At 43.2% G+C, this 24,907-nt stretch overlaps 1 protein-coding gene across 1 annotated transcript in view; it reads left to right on the top strand.

Moving 5' to 3' along the window:
- The window catches only part of RAP2A (RAP2A, member of RAS oncogene family), an 85,369-nt gene extending 60,743 nt beyond the window's left edge, over positions 1 to 24,626 (top strand). Inside the window, exon 2 of the mRNA XM_069205187.1 lies at positions 16,274 to 24,626. Within this exon, the coding sequence (XP_069061288.1) occupies positions 16,274 to 16,511 (238 nt within the window). The 3' untranslated portion in view covers positions 16,512 to 24,626. The remainder of the gene's footprint in view (positions 1 to 16,273) is intronic.
- Positions 24,627 to 24,907: the final 281 nt, after the last annotated feature.

Here is a 24,907-nt window from a genome sequence, read left to right as displayed (position 1 = left end):
ACCCGAATTGGTCAGGTTTAATTGAGGGCTTCTTGAAGAAAGGTATCCACCTTCTAAACCTTGATGTCATTTAGTAAAGGAATCCTCAGTTCTCTCTTCCCAGCTGTCTGTGTCCACCAACTTCTGCATGTCAGCATACTTTTAGTCAGTCGAACTGTCCTTTAAGAGCAGTTCTACTGGGGAGTGTCCAACATTTCCAAAAGTGGATTTGAGGACTTTCATACCAGACACCTAGATGGTATGTTAGAGCAAACAAAAGGGAGGTGTCCAGTGTATGTGCAGAAAGGTCAGACCTTTGTTGGATATTTAGGACTCTTACAAAGATTCACACTAGAATTTTGTTAATTACTATAAATAGAAATAGTTTACATATATTTGGATATTTCCTTAAATCTTTCTGACTTGTCCTAAGTTTGATTCCCTTCCTTTATCCTGGTGTACTGATTGAGCAATAAAATATAACAAGTGTTTGCTATTTAACACATTTTCCTATAGATGACTCACCAAACAAGGTTGTGTCATCTACTAAATTCTATGGCTTCTCAAATTTCTGCAATTCATTTTATTTAATAACCAACAAATTTTGATTCTGGTTCGATGTGTTTTTTCTTTTTTTTTTTCTTCTTCTTTATTGCCCTGCTGCAGTCAAATGGAATATCCTAATGGCTTTAGTAGGTTTACTCCATTACCTTACTAACTTATAACCTGGGTTGGGCATGACTGTTATTTACCCATTTTGTACTCCAACATTTAATAACTTATGTAATTGACATTTTGCGCAACATCACATAGATGTTTCCTTATATAGGCTTTAGGTTGGTTATATCCACCTCCATGCACTACTCAGGACATGACTCGAGGTGATTATCTACCTGAGATATTGCTGCATGCTGGCTTCTTAAATGTCAGGTCCCCATCCTGTTTAATTACCCCCCGATCCCCACAGTTTGTTGCACTGTAGGAGGGTAATTAGCATGAAGAGAGCCTGTTGCCCCTGGATTGCTACAAGCTTTTGTTTTACATACAGGTTCCCAGTCTGTCTTTTTGTCTCTAGCGCTCTATAGACAGCATGCTCCTGACCACATAATAACTTCTTGGTGGTCTTTCACCTTCAGCTCTACTGTGCACTGGCAGGCTATCTTGAACTTTCAGCAGTGGTTGGTGGTGCTGCAGCCCACCAGTCTGGGGTAGCAACTGATCTTATATTTAACCCTTCCAAACCCCGATTACAGCCATACAAATGGGCGGGAGAAGGCTTACTGTCCTATATCACAAAACTCTGACTGCAGTTGGGAGTAGATGTGGGATTTTGAAGCAGACATGACCTGGTATGGTGCTAGAATAGTGTATTCTCTGCACATTACAAGCTCCTTTTTGACGTGACGTGATGTGGAGGAAACACAACCATAGTTTGAGGCAGGGCTAACAAGAGGTGGCAGAAGCGAGCCGAAGGCAGTGAGGAATGCTGAGGACTAGGGCTGTGCCTCGACAGGGGAACTGGTGCTGGAGCGGCTGGAGCCAGCGGCTTGATCGAAATCTGAAAACCGTGAGAGTGAGCGAGAGGAACGGCTGGATGTGCTTCACTGGGCTGGAGCCCGCAGCAGGAATAAACTGGTAGCAGTGAGATGGCAAGTGTGCGGCAGGGTGGCAGAGCGCTACATTAGATGCTGCCACTGCTGCTAAGCCAAGCCGCCGCTGAGCAAGAGCAGTCCTTGCACCTTTTGCCATCCTTGCTGGCGGCAGCCTTTGGCAGCCCCTATGCAGGTAGTGCTGGTAGTCTTCAGGGTGACAGCCAGACTCAAGTGATCTCACACGTCTGCTCCTTGCTGGAGCCGAGGACCCCGTTCGCTCCCCCCTGTTTGCCAGCTGCAGCCGCCCTCCTCCCTTTCAGTCTTGCACCAGAGGCCTCAGGACTGTTGCACAACGCAGCTTTCCCACACATGCCACACTGTGCTCCTGCACCTGCCCCCTCCATCCCCCCTGACGAAGCCAAGGGTTCCAGAGAGGCTGCAGAGAGACCAGCACCCTAAGCCCAAAGGCATAAAAGACTTGAGGACCACGGCGGAGAGGTGGAGTGGGAGACAGAGTTAGCAGCCACAGATAGACCGCCTATAAGGACAGAAGCGGCTGACAGTAGGTCGGTGTGGCTTGCACCTGTGCCAGGCCCACCCCTCTCCCTCCTTCCGCTATCTACTACTAGTCAGTAATGCCAAGTCATTGTATTAAGTCACCAAAACCCCCACAGAAGCTCCATTCTACCTATATTTAGAGTAACAGGAATCCCTACGCATGCTTATGGTCCCCTGTCTGGGATAGTGGAGAGGACCAGCATCAACCTACCGAACTCAATGGTGCAAAGGGCTCCATCGAGGTCTCTTAAGGCACTATTAGGGCACCTGCTGTGCATGCTTGTTCCCCTGGGAAGGTGCAAGGGATCAATGAACCAGGATGAGGGAGGAGAAGAGCCTTAGCTAAGCCCAGCTAGGCACATAGCTTCAATAGGAGTTTAGGAAGAGTGAGACAGACGTGCTCTCTGTCATCCAATAAAATGAAAAGGGCCTACAAAGGGGCTATTGAAGTGGGGGGAAAAAACGTATGTGAGGACAAAGATTCTCCCTCCTGACCAACGTAGGTAGCTGTAGAACCAGCAGCATTTACCATGATGCTTCAGCCTATGATCTATACAAAATTTTCCTTTGTGAAAGATGCAGGGGCTGTGCTGTGTTCGAACAATTAGGGCCTCAATGGACTCCATTCTTCCTTGCAGCCAGTGGTAAAAAGCCACAACAATACTGACAGCAACCCCACAGTTTCTATCTCAGGAAGGAGGATGCAAGGAAGTGAGAGCCACTCACCAAAAGTTCTCCAGAAGCAGTGACCTATGGTAACCAAAGGATGGCCAAGACCCTGGTAGAGATAGGCACACTTCCCCCAGTGCAGCTCGCAGCAAGGACCGCTGAAAGAATGCCAGCCAAACAGAGGGACGATCACAATGATACAATGCCTGCAGAGGCAGTGGAAGCCTCAAAGGTGCTGCTAGAGCCGGCGGTCATCATCCTATCAGGCCAACACACTGCCAGGGCAGATTCACAAAGATGCCACGGATCTACACCAACTACAATAGAAACAAAGAAATCAGCATGCAGTGCCAATGATCAACATATGGTCTCACCTGTTAAACAGTATGCGTCTGTCTAAAAACGCAGTGCAATATCAATCTGACAAAATGGACGTGCAATATTCACTTCTCTATTCCATCGCCATACTTGTCTCAAACATTGACAACAAGTTGTCGGATATGAATAGCCTGATCAGAAATGCCCAGGCTGAAACACAGCCATGTTGCAATTGTAACACAATAATTGATAATTTATCAACACTCCCAACTGTATGGGTGGGGGGGGGGATTCTCCTATCAGACATTAAAGAAGTTACCTCCAGCAATAGGGTCACAGCTCAGGCAGCCCAACACAAATTGAAGGAATATTCCATCCAGCCTCCAGGATGGAGAGAATGGGAAAAAGAAGCAAACCAATGGGGGGAAAAATCCAAAGCAGAACGAGAGCACACAGATGCGTGCAGCTTTAAAAATCAAGAGAGTGGCTGGCTTCTGACTGGGGGTATGGACGGGGCGGCATCCAGAACAGAGCCCTTGAAGTCATAATAGTCCCCAATGGTAGGAGACAGTGCAATAACAGCATGCTCCACAAAACAATGCTGAAGACAGAAGAGGAAGGGCAGGAAGAAGGTGACCGATATTACAGCATTCTTCCACTCCATCTTCTCAGCATCAGAGGCAGGATGTAAAAATGAGGAGGAAGCCAGTGAAAGAAACAGAAAGGAAGATAAATGTGCGCAGAATGCTCTAAATCAGCCAGGAGCAAACCGTGAAGTAACAAGAAACCGCAAGAGAGCAGGAATGAGAACAGTTAAGGTGACCAAACAACAAATAGTACTGAGGGGGCACCATCAGCCACACTGAGACAACCCCGAGTACCAACTCAAGAGAATCCTCTGAATCTGGGCCCGATGGGTTTCAGTTACGCAGGAAGAGGAGGCGCAGGCATGCATAGCCACTCACTGTTGGCAATTTGCTGCCAGAATCTAGAGTCATCCTGTTCATTCTGGAATATGAGGACAGGGGGACAACCTCAACAGAGGGAATCTTATGCGACTGTTAATGTCAATCAGTAGGCTCAGAGAGTTAAGATCCTGCGACTTGGAGGCGATCAAATTGAGAGTATAGGCATCAATAACAGAATGAGATGACAATGAAAACCTGGGCATTGTCAGTATTTGTACAGCGGATCGTGGACGAGCAAAAACAATTAAATGCCCTTCCAAAAAGCAGTTTATCCGGAACCCCTGCCATTAAAATGTAGACAGCAGACAAATGCTAGTCAGAGGTGCACTACAGGGAGCAGTCAATCGGTTCTGAGAGGGCCTGCAGCATAACTCCAAATCCCAAAGAGGCCTGTAACACTTGGATGGTGACCAAAACCAGGAAGGGCACCTCAGGACATGCTGACTGGGGCTGGATAGCACACACTTTAAATTCTGGTGACAATAATGCCTGACTAAAAAGAGAAGCCTCGCAAGTGAAGAGCACCAAGCAATGGCAATGCTTCTGTAATGTTAACAGCTTTGACAACAAAGCAATGGACACCCAATTGCTTCAGTACTTTCTAAATTTCGATCTCATACTACCACAAGAAACCCAGTTAGAACAACCGTCTCATTTACAAGGTTTCACAACTTACCACCTTCCAGCGGTAAAAAGTGCCAAATTTGGACACTCAAAAGGTGGCCTGACCATAAATGCTTCAACAAAAAAGCTGGGGGAGCAGTTAACAAGGCTACTAATGGAGGAGGCCACGCCAAACGTCATCTTATCAGGAGACTTTAACATGCACCTGCTGGGCCCAACAGAGGATGAACCTTTCCTGGACGAGCAATTTGGAACATCCCACATCAGGAAAGTGGAAAATGGGGGAAGCCAACATAGCTAACATGAAATCTGCAGAGAGACCTCAAACATTTAAACCTCTGCGCCCTAAATGGACGCTTCCTGGGGGTTTCTCCCCCAGCAGCGTCCTATCATAACACATCAATCAGCACTACAATAGATTACACCTTTGTAACTTTTCCCCTGGTCTGCAAAATTGTAGGGTTTGGGACAAATTACCTTAGCGACCATCTTCCACAACAAACTACAATGAGAATACAAGTAGCCACCTTAAACTGCCCAGCAGTAGACCCTAGCTCCACCTACTCAGTAAAGAACAAGAATGAATTGTAAGGCTCGACACCCAGACCAACTGCTCGTTGCGGCAAAACAGCCCTGGGAGAACCAGCGAGTGGGTGGGTTTAAAGTAACCATCAGCTGGCAAAATGTCATAAGATCATTGAGGGAAAATAACTCCTAGATAAAAAGACTTTGATTACCCTCGAAAGGAAGAAAATACGACAAGAACGTTGTCACAGTAAAACTACATCCACCTCCTGTCCTCTTATTTCGCAAAACAGACAATTTCAAGATGTTAAAAGAAGACAGGGAGATATTGAGGGACAAACTTGCAAGAAAAGGCATCCTGTCTGGACACTTGAAGCAGTTGATCCTGCTACATACAGACACCTGGGTTTAGGTGAAGCTAGAGGCAGGTAATTACCTGACAAAAAAAGATCCCTACCACCAGGGATCTGAAACAAGGCTGTGTACTATCCCTAGTCCTGTTCAATCTCTTAATGGCAGATTTATCATCTGAACTAGACAAATGTAACTCCCATGCGCCTAGATTAGGCGGTATTAGCTTCTCATACTCATTGTATGCAAATGACCTCGTGCTAATCAGCTGAACTCTGGTTGGTCTTCAGCGTCTGCTGGATACAGCCCATGACTACTCTGGAAAAAACAGGCTGAAGATAACCTGTATAAAACAAGTCATGCAACTGAATCAAAGTAAGACAAACCAAAAGCACTGTTGGCACCTGGCAGGCCAAAAGATGGAAATAGACAATGAGTACAAATATGTGGGTATTAGAAATTGGGTCTTTGGTTTGCAGGAAGGTTACCCCCTGCTCAAGCAAGGACCCTCACTCAAGTCAGGGTAAAGCATAATCACCCTCAGCTAACCCCCGCTCACCCCTTTGGTAGCTTGGCATGAGCAGGCAGTCTTAGCTTCAGAGTGCTAGGTGTAAAGTATTTGTACCAACACACAGTAACTTAATGAAAACACTACAGAATGACACAACGCAGGTTTAGAAAAATAGAAAATAATTATCTAAATAAAACAAGACCAAAACAACAAAAATCCACCATACACAAGTCCAGTTATTAACCGCTTCTGTGCAGTGGATTTCACGCAAAGGGTCGCTCCCCTGGGGGGCAAATTTATTTTAGGCCATTTCTGCCCCCTTGGGGGCAGATCAGCCTATTTTAATTAGGCTGAGAAACCACTAGGCACCGGGGATTTTTTTTGTTGTTGTTGTTTCACAGATGGGGAGCGACCCCTTAGGCAAGGGCCGCTTCCCTGGAGGGGCAAATTGTATTTAGGCCATTTTGGCCGATTTTTGCTACGCCAATCTACCCCCAAGGGGCGCAGAAACCACTAGACACCAGGGATCTTTATTTTTTGGCGTCAATGTCACGCAAGGGGAGCGACCCCTTAGGCAAGGGTCGTTCCCCTGGGGGGGGGGGGGATTTATTTTAGTCCATTTCTGCCAGGGATTGGTATGTGTGTGTTTTATTTGGGGGGGGAGCCCCTTGGGCAAGGGTCGCTCCCCATGGGGGCACATTACTGTTGGCCATATCTGCCCCCTTTGGCTTATTTTTGGAAGGCCCATCTGCCCCCAAGGGGGGCAGAAAGCCCACTAGAGACCAGGGAAGATTTTTTTTTCTTCAAAATAAGAGGGTGGGGGTACGGCCATACCCCCACCCCAAATAAAGGGGGACAAAGTTGTTCTGCCCACCATTGAGCAGATGGGGCAATTACCCCCGATCCGCACCCTGGGGGGCAGAAAGTCTACTAGATGCCAGGAAATTTAAAAAAACAAAAAATATTGGGGTGGTGGCTACCAACGGTAAGGGCCTGGTTATGCCCCCACCCCAACTGAAGGCGGTAATAGTCTTTCAGCTCTCCCCTGCACACTAAAACATCTTATCCCACGGCAAGCAAGAGGACATTTGATTATTTTGGGTTTTCGTATTACATTTGGGCCATGAGAGCTTGGATAACTCTCAATATCGTCCCACTTGGAATGGTGAGGGCTGCACTTTATGGACTTTGGGACGCTGCCATGTAGAAAAATCCACAAGACCTAGACACATCTGAAAACTAAACATCTAGGTGATTCCAGGGTGGTGTGCTTCACAGGCACCCGCACCATTTTGTTACCCACAATGCCCTGCAGACCTCCAACTTTGCTGGAAATCGCACATTTTTTCCACATTTTTGTGATGAAACCTTCCGGAATCTGCAGGAATCCACAAAATTCTTACCACCCAGCATTGTCTCATCTATACAGATAAAAATTCTAATGCACTTGTCAGCCCAAAAATGTTTTTTTTCTCAAACTGCCCTTTTGGACCAGTTTCGACATGTTTTTGGCTCTTCCCTGTCACAAGCACTTGGCCCACCTACACAAGTGAGGTACCATTTTTATCAGGAGACTTGGGGGAACGCTGGGTGGAAGGAAATTTGTGGCTCCTCTCAGATTCCAGAACTTTCTGTCGCCAAAATGTGAGGAAAAAGTGCTTTTTTGGCCAAATTGTGAGGTTTGCAAAGGATTCTGGGTAACAGAACCTGGTGAGAACTCCACAAGTCACCCCATCTTGGCTTCCCCTAGATGTCTAGTTTTAAAAAATGCACAGGTTTGGTAGGTTTCCCCAGGTGCCGGCTGAGCTAGAGGCCAAAATCCACAGCTAAGCACTTTGTAAAAAACAGCTCTGTTTTCTTTCTGAAAATGTGATGTGTCCATTTTGTGTTTCCTGTCGCGGGCGCTAGGCCTACCCACGCAAGTGAGGTACCATTTTTATCGGGAGACTTGGGGGAACACAGAATAGCAAAACAAGTGTTATTGCCCCTTGTCTTTCTCTACATTTTTTCCTTCCAAATGTAATTCACATGCTAGTATGGGGACCCCAGAATTCAGAGATGTGCAAATAACCACTGCTTCTCAACACCTTATCTTGTGGCCATTTTGGAAATACAAAGGTTTTCTTGATACCTATTTTTCACTTTTTAGATTTCAGCAAATTAATTGCTGTATACCCGGTATAGAATGAAAACCCATTGCAAGGTGCAGCTCATTTATTGGCTCTGGGTACATAAGGTTCTTGATGAACCTACAAGCCCTATATATCCCCGCAACCAGAAGAGTCCAGCTGACGTAACGGTATATTGCTTTAAAAAATCTGACATCGCAGGAAAAAGTTACACAGTAAAACGTGGAGAAAAATTGCTGTTTTTTTTTTTTTACCTCCATTTCAATTTCTTTTTATTTCAGCTGTTATTTTCTGTAGGAAACCCTTGTAGGATCTAAACAAATTACCCCTCGCTGAACTCAGAATTGTGTCTACTTTTCAGAAATGTTTAGCTTTCTGGGATCTAGCATTGGTTTCACACCCATTTCGGTCACTAACTGGAAGGAGTCAGAAAGCACAAAAAATAGTAAAAATGGGGTATGTCCCAGTAAAATGCCAAAATTGTGTTTTGTGATTCAAGTCTGCCTGTTCCTGAAAGCTGGGAAGATGGTGATTGTAGCACCGCAAACCCTTTGTTGATGCCATGTTCAGGGGAAAAACCACAAGACTTCTTCTGCAGCCCTTTTTTCCAATTTGTTTGAATAAAACAAATTTTCGCTGTATTTTGGCTTATTTATTGGTCTTCTTCAGGGGAACCCACAAAGTCTTGGTACCTCTAGAATCCCTAGGATGTTGGAAAAAAAGGACGCAAATTTGGTGTGGGTAGCTTATGTGGAGAAAAAGTTATGAGGGCCTAAGCACGAACTGCCCCAAATAGCCAAAAAAAGGCTCGGCACAAGAGGGGAAAAGGCCTGACAGCGAAGGGCTTAATTAAAAAGCAAAAAGAGTCCTAAATCCTTTAGTAAACAAATAGAACACTGTTAGCGTTGCAAATTACCTGGATAGCGTTAAAAAAACATGCACGGGCGAGTGTGTGTCGAAAAAGGATAAGCGGTGTGTCGATTTCTCACCCGTAAGCGAGATTGTGCGGCGTTTCTCCTTCTCCGGTCGGGCCAGCGTGCATAGTTTTTCCTCCCCGCAGGGGAGCGATGTGTTGATCCGAGCAGCACTCGGTCCAGGCAGGCGTTGTCATTTTTCCTTGCCCAGCATGCTTTGAGTCAAAAATCCTGCTGCACTGTGATAGCAAAACCACGCTGTGTGGGTTGTGACGTTACCAACCTCTGTCAGCGATGCGGCGGATTGTTTGTCCAGCTGCGTGCGGCGATCTCCAAGCTGCGCTGCTTCGATTTCAGCCGTGGAGCCGATGGCGCATTGCTTCTTCAGCCGTTCTCGGAGGTTGCAGCAGAAATTTCCCTGCATGGCGTTCAGTGCATGGATTTTCAGGCTTGGTCTATCAGCTTCACCTGTCAAGGACCCAGGAACTAGATAGGGCACCACTTGGCAGGGCAGGAGTCTCAGCAGATAGTCCGGCTGCTGGCATGGGAAGTCTTTGATGGCCCTGAGACTTCAGCAACAGGAGACACGCTCAGGACAAGCCCTTGGAGATTTCTTCACAAGCAGGGATGCACAACAAAGTCCAGTCTTTGTCCTTTTTCACCAGGCAGAAGCAGCAACTGCAGGATAGCTCCACAAACCACAGTCACAGGCAGGGCAGTACTTCTCCTCAGTTCTTCTCCAGGCAGAGGTTCCTCTTGATGTCCAGAAGTGAACTGAAGTCTGTGGTTTTGGGTGCCCTTCTTATTCCCATTTTGCCCTTTGAAGTAGGCTTACTTCAAAATAAAGTCTTTCTTGTTTGTGAAATCCTGCCTTGCCCAGGCCAGGCCCCAGATACACACAAGGGCGGTTGTAGACTACATTGTGTGATGGCAGGCACAGCCCTTTCAGGTGTGAATAACCACTCCTCCCCTCCCCTCCTAGCACAGATGTCTCATCAGGATATACAGGCTACACCCCAGCCCCCTTTGTGTCGCGGTCTTGAAAGAGGTGCAAACAGCCCACCTGTCAAACTGACCCAGACAGGGAATCCACAAACAGTCACAGAATGGTTTAAGCAAGAAAATGTTCACTTTCTAAAAGTGGCATTTTTTTCAAACACGCAGTCTTAAAATCAACTTTACTAAAAGATGTATTTTTAAATAGTGAGCTCAGAGACCCCTAACTCCACATATCTATCCGCTCCCAAAGGGAATCTACGCTTTAATCATATTTAAAGGCAGCCCTCATGTCACCCTATGAGAGGGATAGGCCTTGCAACAGTGAAAAACAAATTTGGCTGTATTTCTCTGTTAGGACATATAAAACACATTAGTATTCGTCCTACCTTAAATATACACTGCACCCTGCCCATTAGGCTACCTAGGGCTTACCTTTGGGGTGTCTTGCATGTAAGAAAAGGAAAGGTTTAGACCTGGCAAGTGGGTATACTTGCCAAGTTGAATTGGCAGTTTAAAACTGCACACACAGACACTACAGTGGCAGGTCTGAGCCATGTTTACAGAGCTACTATTGTGGGTGGCACAACCAGTGCTGCAGGCCCACTAGTAGCCTTTGATTTACAGTCCCTGGGCACCTCTAGGGCACTGTACTAGGGACTTACTAGTAAATCAAATATGCCAATCGTGGATACACCAATTACATACACATTTTGTATAGGAGCACTTGCACTTTAGCACTGGATAGCAGTGGTAAAGTGCTCAGAGTAACAAAAACAGCAAAACCAGAGTCCAGCACACATCAACAACCTGGGAAATAGAGGCAAAAAGTTAGGTGAGACCACACCAAGGATGCCAAGTCTAACACCTGGGGTCATAGTAACCAACAAAGGCACGTTCATAACTCATAAAGAATCATTAAAAAGAAGAGGATTGGCCATGGCAGTAACTCTAAAAAACCTCTGGAACAAAACTACCAGACCATGCCTCACCCAGATCATTCAGGTAATACAAGCTAAACTTATCCCATCTATCACCTATGGGAGCGAATGTATGCAGGGTAGGGTTGCCAACATGCTGAACGTCATAATAGCGAAGGCCCTGAGGATGATCTTCAGCCTACCAAAGTACATTTCTCCAGCACAAATGAGATTAGAATTTGGTCTACAATCACAACAAATCGCGCACAGGGGTGCCTGTGTGAAAAGCTGGTATAAGATCAGGAGCTCAAGGGTCTCTAAATTCATCCCTTTGGAAATAGTTACTGACTAAAGATACAGGTGCAGCAAATAGATTCCTTCATGAGTCAGTAGAGCTATTGAGACTTAATGGACTGGAAAACCCCGGGAACATGTAATAGCTTCAAAAAGCTCGTAGCCAAAACCATCAAAAGGGTATTGTTGCTGGAAGACAAAGCAGAACTTACTTGAGCTTATAGATGGCTCACCCTGCAGAGCTACCACAGTGGCGCACCACAAACATACCTAGGTGTAGCTTTCACAAAAAAACTCAAGTAAAAATATGTCCAATATCGGCTTGGCATCCTCCCTGTTCTGCCACATCTACCTCCATGGAAGCGAACTAAGGCTCTCACTAGCTGTCAGCTGTCAGCTGTGCAGGGCAGTGAAAGAGGATGCAATACACTTAATATGTATATGCAGAAGCTCAGACGAGAGCGGAAACTGCTGCTAACACCACTCTTCAACCTAAAAGGAATAGGAACATGCAGACAAGCAGCGAAAGCATGTTTTGCCTGCGATGACATTCAACTGGCCTGCCGACTTGTACGATTTCTAACCATCTTTTAACAGAGAACACAGTCGCCAACACATCGTCTGCTGCTAATTGAACTCATAAGAGGCTTGCTTCCGCTTAATAGGCATACTTGCTGTAACAGGAATCGAAAAACACTGACAACTCTGCAGGAAGGTTTCCTCTGCCACACCGTTGCAAGAATGAGGGGATACTTAACAAGGGTAATTCTAGAGCAAACACCACCAAGCTGGCCCGTATCAAAGTATTTTATAAACTCCTGCTAGTGGCTTATTGTATTAATCTCTGAACACATGCCCTCTGGTATGTTGAACAAACTTTGAACAGCACATTATTTGCCTGTCCTCAGAGGTCATTATAGTCTTCTAGAATTTTATCTGTAGCTAACAGGCTGATAAAAGCAGATTTTATTGGACCTTTTTGCATATTCGATTTAATCTTCGAGCTGTCTAATAATTGTAATATGTGCAACTGGAATTTAAAAGTACTGATAACTCTGCTGGAGGGTTCCCTCTGCCGCACAGTATTATATAATTGACAAGGGTAATCTCTGGGATATTAACATCTGGCTATTCCTGTATCCACATATTTCAACAAGCTCTGGCCAGGGACTCGTCCTATTTTTCATTCCCACCCATCTGTTAATCATACAATGGAAAGTACTTTATAGCCCAACATCGCTGCTTCACAGCGGTCATCGTAGTCATCTAGAACGTCACCTGAAGAAGTATGAGGCTGATAAAACCAGATTTTATTAGAATTTTCTGTATAATGGATTACACTTTAGGGCTGTCCAATATGTGTAGCCAGACTTTTTAATTTTACTTTTGATTGCAATGGTTGTAATTATTCACGCAAATAAAGATGATTATTATTACTATATCACAAAATATTTGGTACCACCAGGTTCGCTGACTCACGTTACTACACCAATTTGGATGAAGGTGAAGACTCCACTATGGAGAATGAGTTGTTCAACAAGGTCTGGTGATTTCTTCTCTTTGCAGATTCACTGTGTTATCACTTAAATGTAGGATACAGAATATTAAAAATAGTGCATTGTGTTGCAGGTAAATATTTTGGGAGATTGCTCAGTGGGTTGGTTAAGCATTGTGTGGCTAAAGCAGTGCCCATGCTCAGATAACAGCACAGAAGGAAGCAAAGACAAAACCCAGTAAAAATCCCCCAAAACATAAATACATTCAAAGCACACGCCCTCAGGTCATTTAAGATTTGTTAATGTGTATAAACTTGCAGTTGCTGGCTTATTGATGATTGTCCCAGAAAAGGATGGTAGCAAGGAGCCACCATTCTGTGTATGTGTTGCCTCTGAAAAATAGTAATCTTACGAGAATGCAGCCCAATCCCTTGTACGGGCTAACATTTTTGATCACTGCAATCTCTACCAACATCATTTTTGCACACCGAATAACTCAGTGCTAAAATTGCAGATGGACATGATAGAAATGTTTAATACCTTTTCATTGATATTATATGGCATATATGTGCAGGACAAATGACCGGGATGGTTAAAGTTGTCCTGAGTGGCCACAGAAGCACAGGAAAAATAGCCATACCTCAATATTCGGTATAGTAGTACTGTTGGGATGAGAATATCTCCTGCATGGTAAACTGGTGTGTATCCCAGCACTGAGTGCCCGACTGCATATGAAACTTTTATCCTGAGTTTCTGATTGTCCCTGGAGTCACATTAATCTAGTCTGCTCAGAGGCTTGGTAATGGCAGGTCCAAAGCCCATTCAGTGACCTGCAGGCCAGCGGGATCTATTTTAGATGCACCTAGTTTAGCATGGTACAAGATCGAGGATAAGGACTTTGGCCTCAGACATTGGTAGTATATTGCCTCCATTCCCATTCCTGGAGTGTTGAGACCCAGACATAGAAGTGTGGGAGGATGGAGTCATGGCTTCTATTTAAAAACGAGGGTCTTGCTAGCAAACGTCTGCTGATTAAGTCTTCCTTAGCGCTGCTGTGTGATGGATGATAGGGGCAGGCATGAGACTGCAGTTTCTGTTGTTTACGGTGAGGAAGTATTTAGACAGAGTAGGCCCTTTTGTCTGTCCCCGATTGTTGCTTCAAGAAGACTGATGACATCCAGGTGTAGAGATGTCGGACTTCATTCTACGCTTGTTTTGGGATTCCTCTGCTGGAAGACAGTCCCATTGAGACCTGCTTTGAAAACCATAACTTCACACAAAGGCTGTGCCTGAGAACCAGTCAGAAAATATGAGAAAAAGAACCAACCCATACTGTTTCTGAAGTTTGAGGCAGTGGATGCCCTTTCCCTGTCTGGAAAATGTGTAAAAAGTGGGATCTAAACTGTTCCATTTTGTTCATTTCCATGGTGTTATTGGTGAGAGAAGGGTGTGCTCCAGTGTCCTTGAAGATCTGCTACGTGACCAGGGCTGATGTTTGTCTGTCAGCTAGTCTACCGGAGGTGAGAGGACATCACTTGAAGTCTGCAGTTTCTGCAAGAGGAGTTGAGGCTCTCTTAGGTTATAAAAGCCTGTCTGCTGAGAGGGGGAAGGGCAGTGCCTGCCTTCAGGAGACACTGTCCAAGAGAAGAAACCCACCTTACTCCCTGCTTGAAGAATATCCAGAGAAAAGCTGACTACAACAGAGGGAAGCCAGGAGCCTAGTCGTTTAGCATGGTTCCTTCTGTGAAATGCACCTAGACTTTGTGGAAACAAGCATCACTTGGTTACCTGGCAATCTATGTGAGCTTGAGAGATTATTGCTGCCATCACAGATTTAGGAGAGCGGAGCCATGCCACTTCTTTGCACCTAGCCAGGAAGGCTGCAACTGCTGAAGATGAATGCCAGTGCCCTGGTCTGCTGTACTCACTCCATCCGGTGTTTAAAGTCTGTTATACAGAAGTTGGTTATATAGACCGAGGGAAATGAGGGATCCTTTTCCATAATAGACCAGGGTTTAGAAGTTGGCCCACTTTCTTTAAAAGCCCTCAGCTAAATCTGACCTAATGGGATAATTAGAGACCCTCCTTAATTCTTAGGCAGGGCACCAGCATCCATATTAGGTTTGGCAGGACAGCATGTGGCAGTCTGGAAATAAAAATAGGTTGAACAATTCTCCCAATTTTTTTTTTTTTTTTTTTTTTTTAGGAGTTCATGTAACCCACAGCTGGAAGTGCACCTTAACAGAAGAAATTAGGTTGTATGCTGTGAATGTATTTATTTTTGGGGGGACTTTTACTGGGCTTTGTCTTTGCTTCCTTCTGATATCTGAGACCCCACTGTTGAACATATCTGCAGCCTCTCCATAATCTGAACACCAGCTACCAGTCCTCTGTTATGCTTTCAGAAACAATTAGTGCAATAGTATTCCAAATTATTTTATTATGGGACTGTTTCCAGCACACCTCTGCCAGTTTCACCTACAGTAAACAGCATGCTAAAAAAAGACTGTTGAAATACAGTGAAGCCATGTATTTTAAAATATATATGCTAATATGAATTTCTGTTAAGGCTGAGTGAGGTTGGGGCGAACCAGCTACTTGGGCAATAGCTCTCCTCGCTGGAAAGACAATAACAGAGCTAACTGTTTTCAAAATGAGAGCAAGAAATAAGTTAATGCCGGACAAGTAAGCAATGGGTATTTGGGCAAAGCGGGAAGGAGGGAGAGAGAATGGCTAATGGAATACATTAAACAAGTATTGCCAAAGCCAATAGGTCTCTCCTAGAAGGACGTTGGCAATATTCTTTAGCCATGTTATACAACAGGTGACGGGGGATAAGATAATGCAGGCACAAATGAGTGGGGGGGAGGTGTTGTAGCTGGAGGAAAGCAGACATACATCTGAGAGCGGATGGGAGGGGCTGAGGCCAGCACACGGACAAAGGAGAGCAGGAGGGACAGAGGTAACCAACACGGACAGCAGAGTTGGGCGCAGGGTAGGTTGGATGGGAACCGAACGGCCTGGATGGTGGGAGGGTGGGAAGGGCTTGGGAGGAGGTAGACAAACAACTGAGGGTGGTCGGGAGTCTAGAGTCCAGCACAGACAATGGAGGTTTTGGCGGTGGGGTACTGAGGCAAGTACATGTCTGTCAACTATCCCCATTTAGCCATGGAAATATGATAAAATGCTAATCCTCTATGACTGAACACCGCACTGGAGCTACAATCATATTGTTTGTTTCAAGTGGTGAATTGCATTTGTTTACATCCTTGCTTTTGTTTTCCCTTTCCTGTTACTAAAGCACAAAGAGTAATTGTGCTGTTTTTTCATTGAAGTAGGATACATTCATGTTGTGCGATATTATAAAAAGTCTTTGAAAATTGTTGCTTTTTTGTTATAGTGAGACTCTTATTTCCTTTGATTTTGCAGGTATGAGAAGGTGCCCGTGATCTTGGTTGGTAACAAGGTGGACTTAGAAAGTGAAAGAGAGGTGTCTTCAACTGAAGGTAGAGCATTGGCTGAAGATTGGGGCTGTCCATTCATGGAAACATCTGCCAAAAGTAAAACCATGGTGGATGAACTCTTTGCAGAAATTGTTCGGCAAATGAACTATGCGGCCCAGCCAGATAAAGATGACCCGTGCTGCTCTGCTTGTAATATACAATAACATTCACCGATGGAAGTCACAAAGACTTGGCTAGGTATAACGCGTTGAATTTATCAATGGTCAAAACCTGTTGCATCACGTTCCACGATCTGCTAAAATGTGTGTGAAGTGAAACCGTGACTTGAAGTGGACCCGTAAGTGAGAAGCCATGTCTGGTTATCTGTATGCTTTGGGTAGCTGACGTTCTTTGCCACATTTGAATCTGCAACTTCAAGTACATATGTGATCTTACACATCCATTGTTGAAGTTTTGTGGCATTGTGTCCGTGCGTTTCATGAGTGATTTTTTTTGACTCCTGAGAATGTTGAATACCACAGGAAGACTAGAAGTCTTTATTGCAGTTGACATTTCTGTCCCCCGAAAACACATCAACACATGCAGGTCACACTGCCTCGATGAACCACTGTTATTTTTATGTTCCTGTGCTGTTTTTAGTTAGTTTTTGGGTCACTCACATTTCACCAATGGATACTCGGCAAAATGCAAGACCGCTGATTTGAGATATTGCCAATCTAATGAACAAAGAAAACTTACATAGTTAGATTGAAGAGTGTTTTACGTTCCCGCTGTCGATGAAAGGCTTGCTGCAAAACAGTCAAATAAAATCAGCCGCCTACTTGCAGGGCCGGAAATGCCTTCACCTCTCAACTAAACCAGGAGGAAGCAGCAGTGACTAAAATAGTTTTGCCTTATTTACAAAGGACATTTTCACTACTTCCATCTTGAATGGAAAATTAAGCCATGTTGCGACCACATGTTCCCCTCTCCACAGAAACCTCTTTAAGGAATCCAAACAACCGTCATTTTTCAAGCTAACAAAAGGCTACAGATCTGCGTCATCATTGCCTTTTAAGTGCTCCGATTTCTGTAATGACCCCTCACAGACTATCCAAGTTTGCTTTTTCCTAGCTTTAATGATGGCAACTTTTTATTATTAGAATTATAACTGAATATTCCACCTTAACTATTTTGATGAATACTAGAATGCATTGTATGTGATGAGAGGTGAAAATTTTTCTTTTTTTCCTTTAAATCTTTCCCTCTAATGGACTAACATCACCCACAGAGGTTTCTGTACATCATAGAGGCCCAACACGCAAAAGGCACAACGAGGGGGGGTGATACAAACATTTAATAGCTGAGATTTTGCTTTGTATTACATTTAAATGTTTATAGTTGCATGACTAATAGCAGCAAAATTTATATTCAGAAATCTTGAAATGAGACATCAACCTCTCAAAAATGTTTGGCCCAGGGAATCATAAATGTTAAAACCTTTTATATTTCAAATTGACTTTCAACAATGGGACCCCGTTAAGCTGGCAGTCAAAAGAACAAGCTGCTTCTTTAAGTTATGTGCAGTTATGACATACATGTAATCTAACACTTGTGACACAACAGTTCCTTCTGGCATGTTATTTATAATCTTCTGGACTTAAGCTTTTCAACACACATTTTTTTATTTCTGGAATATATTTGCACATATAATGATTTGAAATGTTATTTTCCGCCGCTGGTGACCAGTGAAGTCATAATTGACTCGTTTTGGAATCAAGTCAATAGAATACCCAACTTGGAACCATGATATTTTAGATTTAAGCGTTCCTGAAATGGAGAGCTTATTTTGGTGTTTTTAGCACATATTTTTTAGAAACAGTATTCAGTTAGATTCTCAGTGCTTCAATACCTTTTAAAAATGTTGTTCCGTCAGTTAAGCCCACCTTTAAAAGATAGCCTGTCAGTAAAGAGAGTAATTTTAACAGTGGGGACTAAAAACCATTAACCATGAGCAGAAAATAGCTTTCTAGGAAGCATATGCATAAATGCAGAGGCATTTTTGGATCCTTAGGTAAACCAGAATTGCCTGGCAGCAGGGGCAGTTCCTCTTAAGGAGTGTTTGGGTCGGAGCCCCTCCCCCAATGTGAGCCGTCACACACTGCAGGTATTACAATGACCCATGATAAGTTTAGTGAGGAGTGGGACAGGCTGCAGTACTGTGTGCGCTCTAATGTAAGAGGTGAATGCATGGCCCTGTCACATTGCACCATGGGACATCATCCATCCTGATGGTTGTCTGCTGCCCTAAAGTGTGCATGTCCGATTGGCCGTTAGGTTCAGAGCGGCCAGCCTGACATGCGTACATCTGCCCTCAAAATCTGCACTGCATGAGAGCGCTATGGGGACAGAGACCCAGTCCCCCTGTATTCTGAGGTAGCGCTGGGTTGGCCTGCCCTGCCATTCCAAATGCTGCTTTCAAGCTTTGTCTTTAATTACAGAGCATGAAAGCAATGCTGTGATTTGCTATATTTCTAGTAAACTATCACAGCTCTTTGCTGCCTCCACACGGGTGACACTAACTGCAGTACCCACAAGGACACAGAGGAAAGGGAGATCGGGGTTTGCATACTCCCTCTCGAATTACAGTGGTCCCTGAAGCTGCAGGAAAAGTAAGTACATTTTCTGCGTTTCTTTTTTCAGCAATTTTTATGCCTCATCACTTTCGTATTTTACCAGATGCCTCTGCATGGCTGTGTTTGACCCTGCAAATTTTGGCTCTTCATATGCATTTGTAAACATTGGGGTTGGAGAGCAATATTGAGTTTTAATGTGCAGCTGGGCTCGAGTTCAGCTTTAATTTTCTAAGCCTTCTTGGTTTATGCAAAAGGAGTCAAACGATGATAACGTTTTTTCACACAAAGCTCCTCTTATAATGGTACAAGCTCTTCATTGCTTATTGGCTAAAACCCAGAGTATTTTTTTTTCTTTGTGCGCACCCATTTTATTTAAAATTTTGTTCTTACAACTCTCATGCATACAGTTCATCAGAACTTCACAATTTATATTTTGCTACCCCAAATAATAGTAGGCAATAACGAGCAGCAAACAATCTTGTCAAAATGAAAAAGTGAAACCGAATAGAAGCCATCAACATAGTTAAATCCATCATACTGTATGCTTGCTGTATGTTGTCAAAATTCACACACAAATTCCAATAGACAATAAATGGCAAATAATGAGCAGCTCCAGAAACCGCAGCTACATGTTCTAATGGAGGTCTCCAGTTGAGGGGGGGAAGTGGGGTGGACTTAGTAGGAGAACACATATACTGAACTTCTGTAGGACTAAGACTTAATCGTAGACAATTTTATTAACTAGGACATGGCCCACAGTAGAATTTAAGCAAGAACTGTTCCGAATATCTTGCCACTTAGTTAATGCTGTTCTTTTAACCTGTGACCACTGCAGTTTCCCCCTCTGTCATCTTTTGACCGCATAAATCCAGCTGTCCGTTTTATGCAGATTTTGAGACACAATTGGGTCTTTTGTTCTTCTATTTCTGTGTGCTTAGTCTTCATGCGAATAAGTTGTGTGCCTCAAAAACCTAATTTATAGCTCAGCACTGTATGTAAGAGTCTCCTTTAATTGGCTGGCATTGCAAGACCTTGGTGTCTAATCTGCTCCTGGTAGTGGATTAGAGATGATTTATCCTCTAGAAGAAAACTGATGTAATTGGGGGACAAATGTGTTGATTGCAGTTCAGCTGTTGGGAGAGGGTTTGGCACAATTCAGGAAAGCACTTACTTCACCTAGGCAATTTATATATGGTTAGGCACTTTACTAGCTGCTGAAGGTTGCTCCACCACTTATGTCATTAACTTCTGAAAGTGACAGAAACTCTGCTCCTTGAGTTTGGCTGTAGCCTAATGGCATCTTCAGTGAGGTTGTTGGGACAGTGATCATTGACTTACAATGGCCTCATGCTCCATCCTTGTTCTGCGACCCAGTGGCAAAGAGGTTGATGATTCCCTTGCCAAATAATTCCCAAGAGGGTCTTAATACTGGTTTCCCCGTAGTTTAAAAAATGCAAAGTGCAAATCGCTAAAGATACTTTGGTTTCAAAGTAAAATTATGCACTGTTTCCTACTTCCTACTATTCTAATGCAAGAACAGCATGAAAGTGAATGCTGGCATACAGAACCCTTCTGTGTATGATCATAGGAGGCAATACAGTTGGGAGTGTTTTTCTCATCTGCTTTGGTGAAATTTGATACTTAGTTTAACAGAAATTATAATTTCACCTTACGTTCTGAAGCGTCATTGCATTCTATAAAGGCTTTTTTGATTAACAAATAATGACGCAAATGCAGTGCAAAAATAGTATAAATATGGGCCTAAGGCTGCTAGCGGGTGAAGTACGCTGCCAGGTGATAAATGTCTCTTTTCTGCGACTGATTAGTGCTCTACATGAATGCAAATGAACCATAAAGCTTCTCAACAATGCTGCAAATCTGGGATGGCTTTCTCACGTATTCTGCCTCACCACCAAGCACAAGGAAATTTCACAGAACAGCTCTTTATTGTCATAATCTTTTGGGATTTGGGTGAGTATAGATAGTAGACTCTGAAATGTCTAAAAATCGCACTGCCTCTAGTCTCAGACTGATGGGAAGTTATACATGATACAGCTGGGAGCTGAAGGCTCCCCTGTTTTCGAAATCTTCCTTCCTGCTTTAATAGAGGAAATAATTTTTTTGGTGTGTGTATGAACTGCACAAAAGCAATGCCTCACCTGAAGATAATCTGGCACCAGTTCTTATCTTCTTGATTTGCTATTGAAGTTTAGTGCCTATCCAGTGTCTGCTTTGCCCCCCCTCAACCTGAGGTTGTACAATGGTATGTGTATTACATGCCGCTCACAAATGGGAATTTAACATGAGTAAATATTCTTTACTACCTCAGTGTGCCATTAAGGGTTGGCGCTCCCTGCTGGATGTTTTCAGTGTGGGAAATTGTGCATGAAATTCCACCATTTATAAACCTATGGTAGTTCTGTTACCTGCAAGCATGCAAAACATGGATCTAGCACCGGGTCTTCAAACTGTGGACCCCCCCAGGGGGACTTCTAGTGATCCCCGGGGGTGCCAGGCTCTGACCAGAAGAAGCGTTCTGCTAACAGGGCTTTGTTTTAAGCTAAAAAATGAGCAGCAGTACATGGATCTGTAATAAGCCATCACTAACATATTTTGTTATTTATGTCCAAGCTGGGAGTATATGTCAAAAGGAAAGGGACTCCAAGTATTCTTCAAAACCCCCAACCTATTTCTAATAATCACGCTGCATTGCATTTTTAAAATAGTAACAGTACTTAACTGCAATGTCTAAATAAGTCTACACGTATATAAACCTTGCCAATTTAATAGTATAATTGTGAAAAATTCGTAGTGGGGCCCTATAATTTCTTTCTGGGGTGGGTGAGCATTAAGTAGTTTGAAGACCACTGATCTATCAAGCGTCTGCATTTTAACCAGCATCAGGTATGTCTGAGCGTTTTCTCCGTTCATTCTTCAAGTGCTGAGCTTGCTTGTTTTGTCCCCAATGAACTACCTTTTGCCATCAGGGCTGGTCTCCATATACAGAACTTTCAAAAGCAGCAGGGAAAGACTCCACACAGATAAGGCCCCTTCCTAATTGAGCCCAAAAAAGAAGCAAGGCTTTGTTACTGTGTTGATGGCATGACATTGTTTATTCCTCACTCAGATGTTGGAGAAATGTAGGCTTAAGCCCTACCATCTTCATTTTGAAGAGTCACTGAAATTTAGTTGTGCTCTTTAAGCTAGTTTATGTTTACATTTGAATGAACGTGTATGTTTCCTGTGGTGATTTAATAGAGCCATATTATAGCAACATCTTTAGAAATACAATGCATTCTGTGGTTGCCCTGAGTGACAGACAGAACTAAATGTCGTATTTTGGAGATAAGTCGTTCTCTGCACCAGGTCTCCGTTTGATAATATAAGATTTTCAAATTTACATGTAAATTGAAGTGTTTCCTTTTAGGTTGTCTTTTTTTCCCCTCTCGATACAAGGTATCGATGTACGACCTTAATTGAACGTGCTTTTAGATTTAGCATTAAATTATTTTAAGGGGCTCAGTGGGGTTGTTTTGTGCTTCTTTACTTATGTTCAGACAGTATGTGGTGTGATTTAATTTCCAAGGCCCACATTTACCATTGGAGCAGGCTACATGTTCCCATTTATAAAACATCCTATTGCCTGGGTGAGGCTGCCTTCTACTTCAGAGTTATGATTAAATCTGTTTTTTTCAAGAGCCACTGAACACACAATCTACAATCCTTACTCTTGATACCAGTTCCGAATTGAGCTCAGTTTTGCCTGACAGTTAATAAAATTCTGTTGACAAATGCCTGGCCTTTGTCTATCCTATTATGGTTTCTCTTTGGATAGTATTTCCTCAAGATGGAAATGGATGCCTTTCACATGAAGGAGTAAATTGAGTAATTTGTTTTCCCCTGCTGTTCCCCATCGTTGCCAGAAGCCACCATCTATTTCTGCAGTTGCATTTTTGACCTGTTGACTTCGCTTGTTTGCAACTGAAGATGTGGCAACTGAGTAAGGTTTGAATTTGAGATAAAGGTATGTTTATGGCTGATACACTATGACCCTGAGCTGAGATTTAAAGATCCAAGGTACAATTCCCAGTCTATTTCATTTTCTGTCACAATCTCCTGCCAGAATGTGGTGCATGGACATCACAAGTAAGTGGATGTTGGACTCCTTTGGCTAGAAGAATGTGATTTACTTTTAATTTGCTCTATTGCTTTGACACTTTTTGGACTAATTTTAGGTTTCCTAGGTTCACAGACATTAAAGTATTTTGCTTCATCGCAGTTGCCTGCTACTTACAGGGGAAGACCAGCATTTACTGTAATAACTGACTAGAAAGTGCGGCTACAAATCAGACATTGAAGGATAAAAGCAGCATGTCCCATTTCCACTCCTCATTTCTCATTGTGATATTTCCATCATTGTCTTTAATAATCTAAGAGTAACTTTCTTAACCTGCTGAGCAATATTCTTTGCATTAAAACACTGTTGCAACACAATTGAGTACATACATGTAGCTATAAAGCAACATTGGACCCATGTGCTTCTCCGGTTCTGATGAAGTTTGTCTTCATGCTCCGACTGAACCAGAGAACGGGCTTGAGCTGTGGCACCGAAACCTGTGGGACTTATCTGCAGACCCATGAGCACGTTTGATCTCTGCCTCTGGAAGCCATAATATCAGGGCATTTCGACTCCTGTTATAGTATTGTGTTTGTCACCAACACATCATATAAACTGTCTGGAAATTGTAGACAGATTTCCGTAACTTTAAAAGCCTATTGTTTAGTACAGTTGCTTATTTAGTTGATACCATTTTGATGCAGTGGCAAAATCCTGTGGCCACTTTGCTCAACAACCAAAAGGAAAGAAACACAGTTAAGAAAGAAAATCCAAGTACTCATATCAACTCTTCTGTAGAATCACAGCGCATATGTCCAAATAATTTAAAGAGAGTCATTAAGCGGAAGTGAACAAAAGCAATTTTCCAGGTCTTGTTTAATTTTAAACTATCCTATTGTGAGAAAATGAACATGCCTTAAGTATATGGTTTGATCCAAAGACCCATTATTTTATTTAGCGCTTGTAGTTTTGTACTTAAACCCCCTGATATATTCATATTTATCTGTTATAGTTTTATTCTCAAAGGCTGTGATTTTTTTTCCACTGTCTAAATGCAATGGAAACGAATGAGCCGGCGTAGCTGAAAAGTATTGTGCATGACAGACCCATGTAAAACGTTTTGAATGGACTGTTCCGGTTGTGCGAATTGAAGCGGGCTTGATGTAGGAGCCCTATAACTGCAGTGCCATCATTTTCTTGTGGGGGCAAACAGGTTGCTTTCGTTTTAGCAAATCTTGCCTACGTATAAAAGCCATTTGTGGTGTGCATCAAAACAGTGTGTTTCCACATTGATTAGCACTTTGCTTAACTGCAAGAGTATAGAAATGCTTTACTTCACCTTTTGCCCATTTAATAAAAGACTTCACAGGAAGTTGGAACTAGATTTAACAAATTCATTTGGGGCTTCCGGGAGGTAAAAGTTAAACAATAATTTCTAAATAAAGCAGTCACATTATTTTGCAAGTTTGTCAATTGTTCTACCCGGATGTTTGATGGAAACAAGAATTGTACATAAAACTTGATGCAAACTGAACAGTTGTATTTGGAGTTAAATTATTTTAACAAAATAAATTTATTTAATGAAATCTTCCTTGGAAGTCTGTTTCTTTGCAGTGTATTCTAATGTGTTTTAGATGGAATCAAATAATACCCTATCCGCCATGTGGTTCTCCTCAACTTTCCACTCATGTATAGTACGCCTGTGGATGCCATCCTTCTTCTCCAACCCACTCCTAATTACATTATCATTTTATTTTTTAGCTAATTTCTTAGTATTTACTGGACATCATCTTTCTTCTTAATCTTCACTGAGGTCTGCCATCAACAAACATGATCCCTCCTATTCCGTTTCTCAATCTCTTATGAT

This window comes from Pleurodeles waltl, chromosome 8, assembly GCF_031143425.1.
Source record: "Pleurodeles waltl isolate 20211129_DDA chromosome 8, aPleWal1.hap1.20221129, whole genome shotgun sequence".
Taxonomy (NCBI): domain Eukaryota; kingdom Metazoa; phylum Chordata; class Amphibia; order Caudata; family Salamandridae; genus Pleurodeles; species Pleurodeles waltl.
This window is presented reverse-complemented; position numbering and strand designations above follow the sequence as displayed.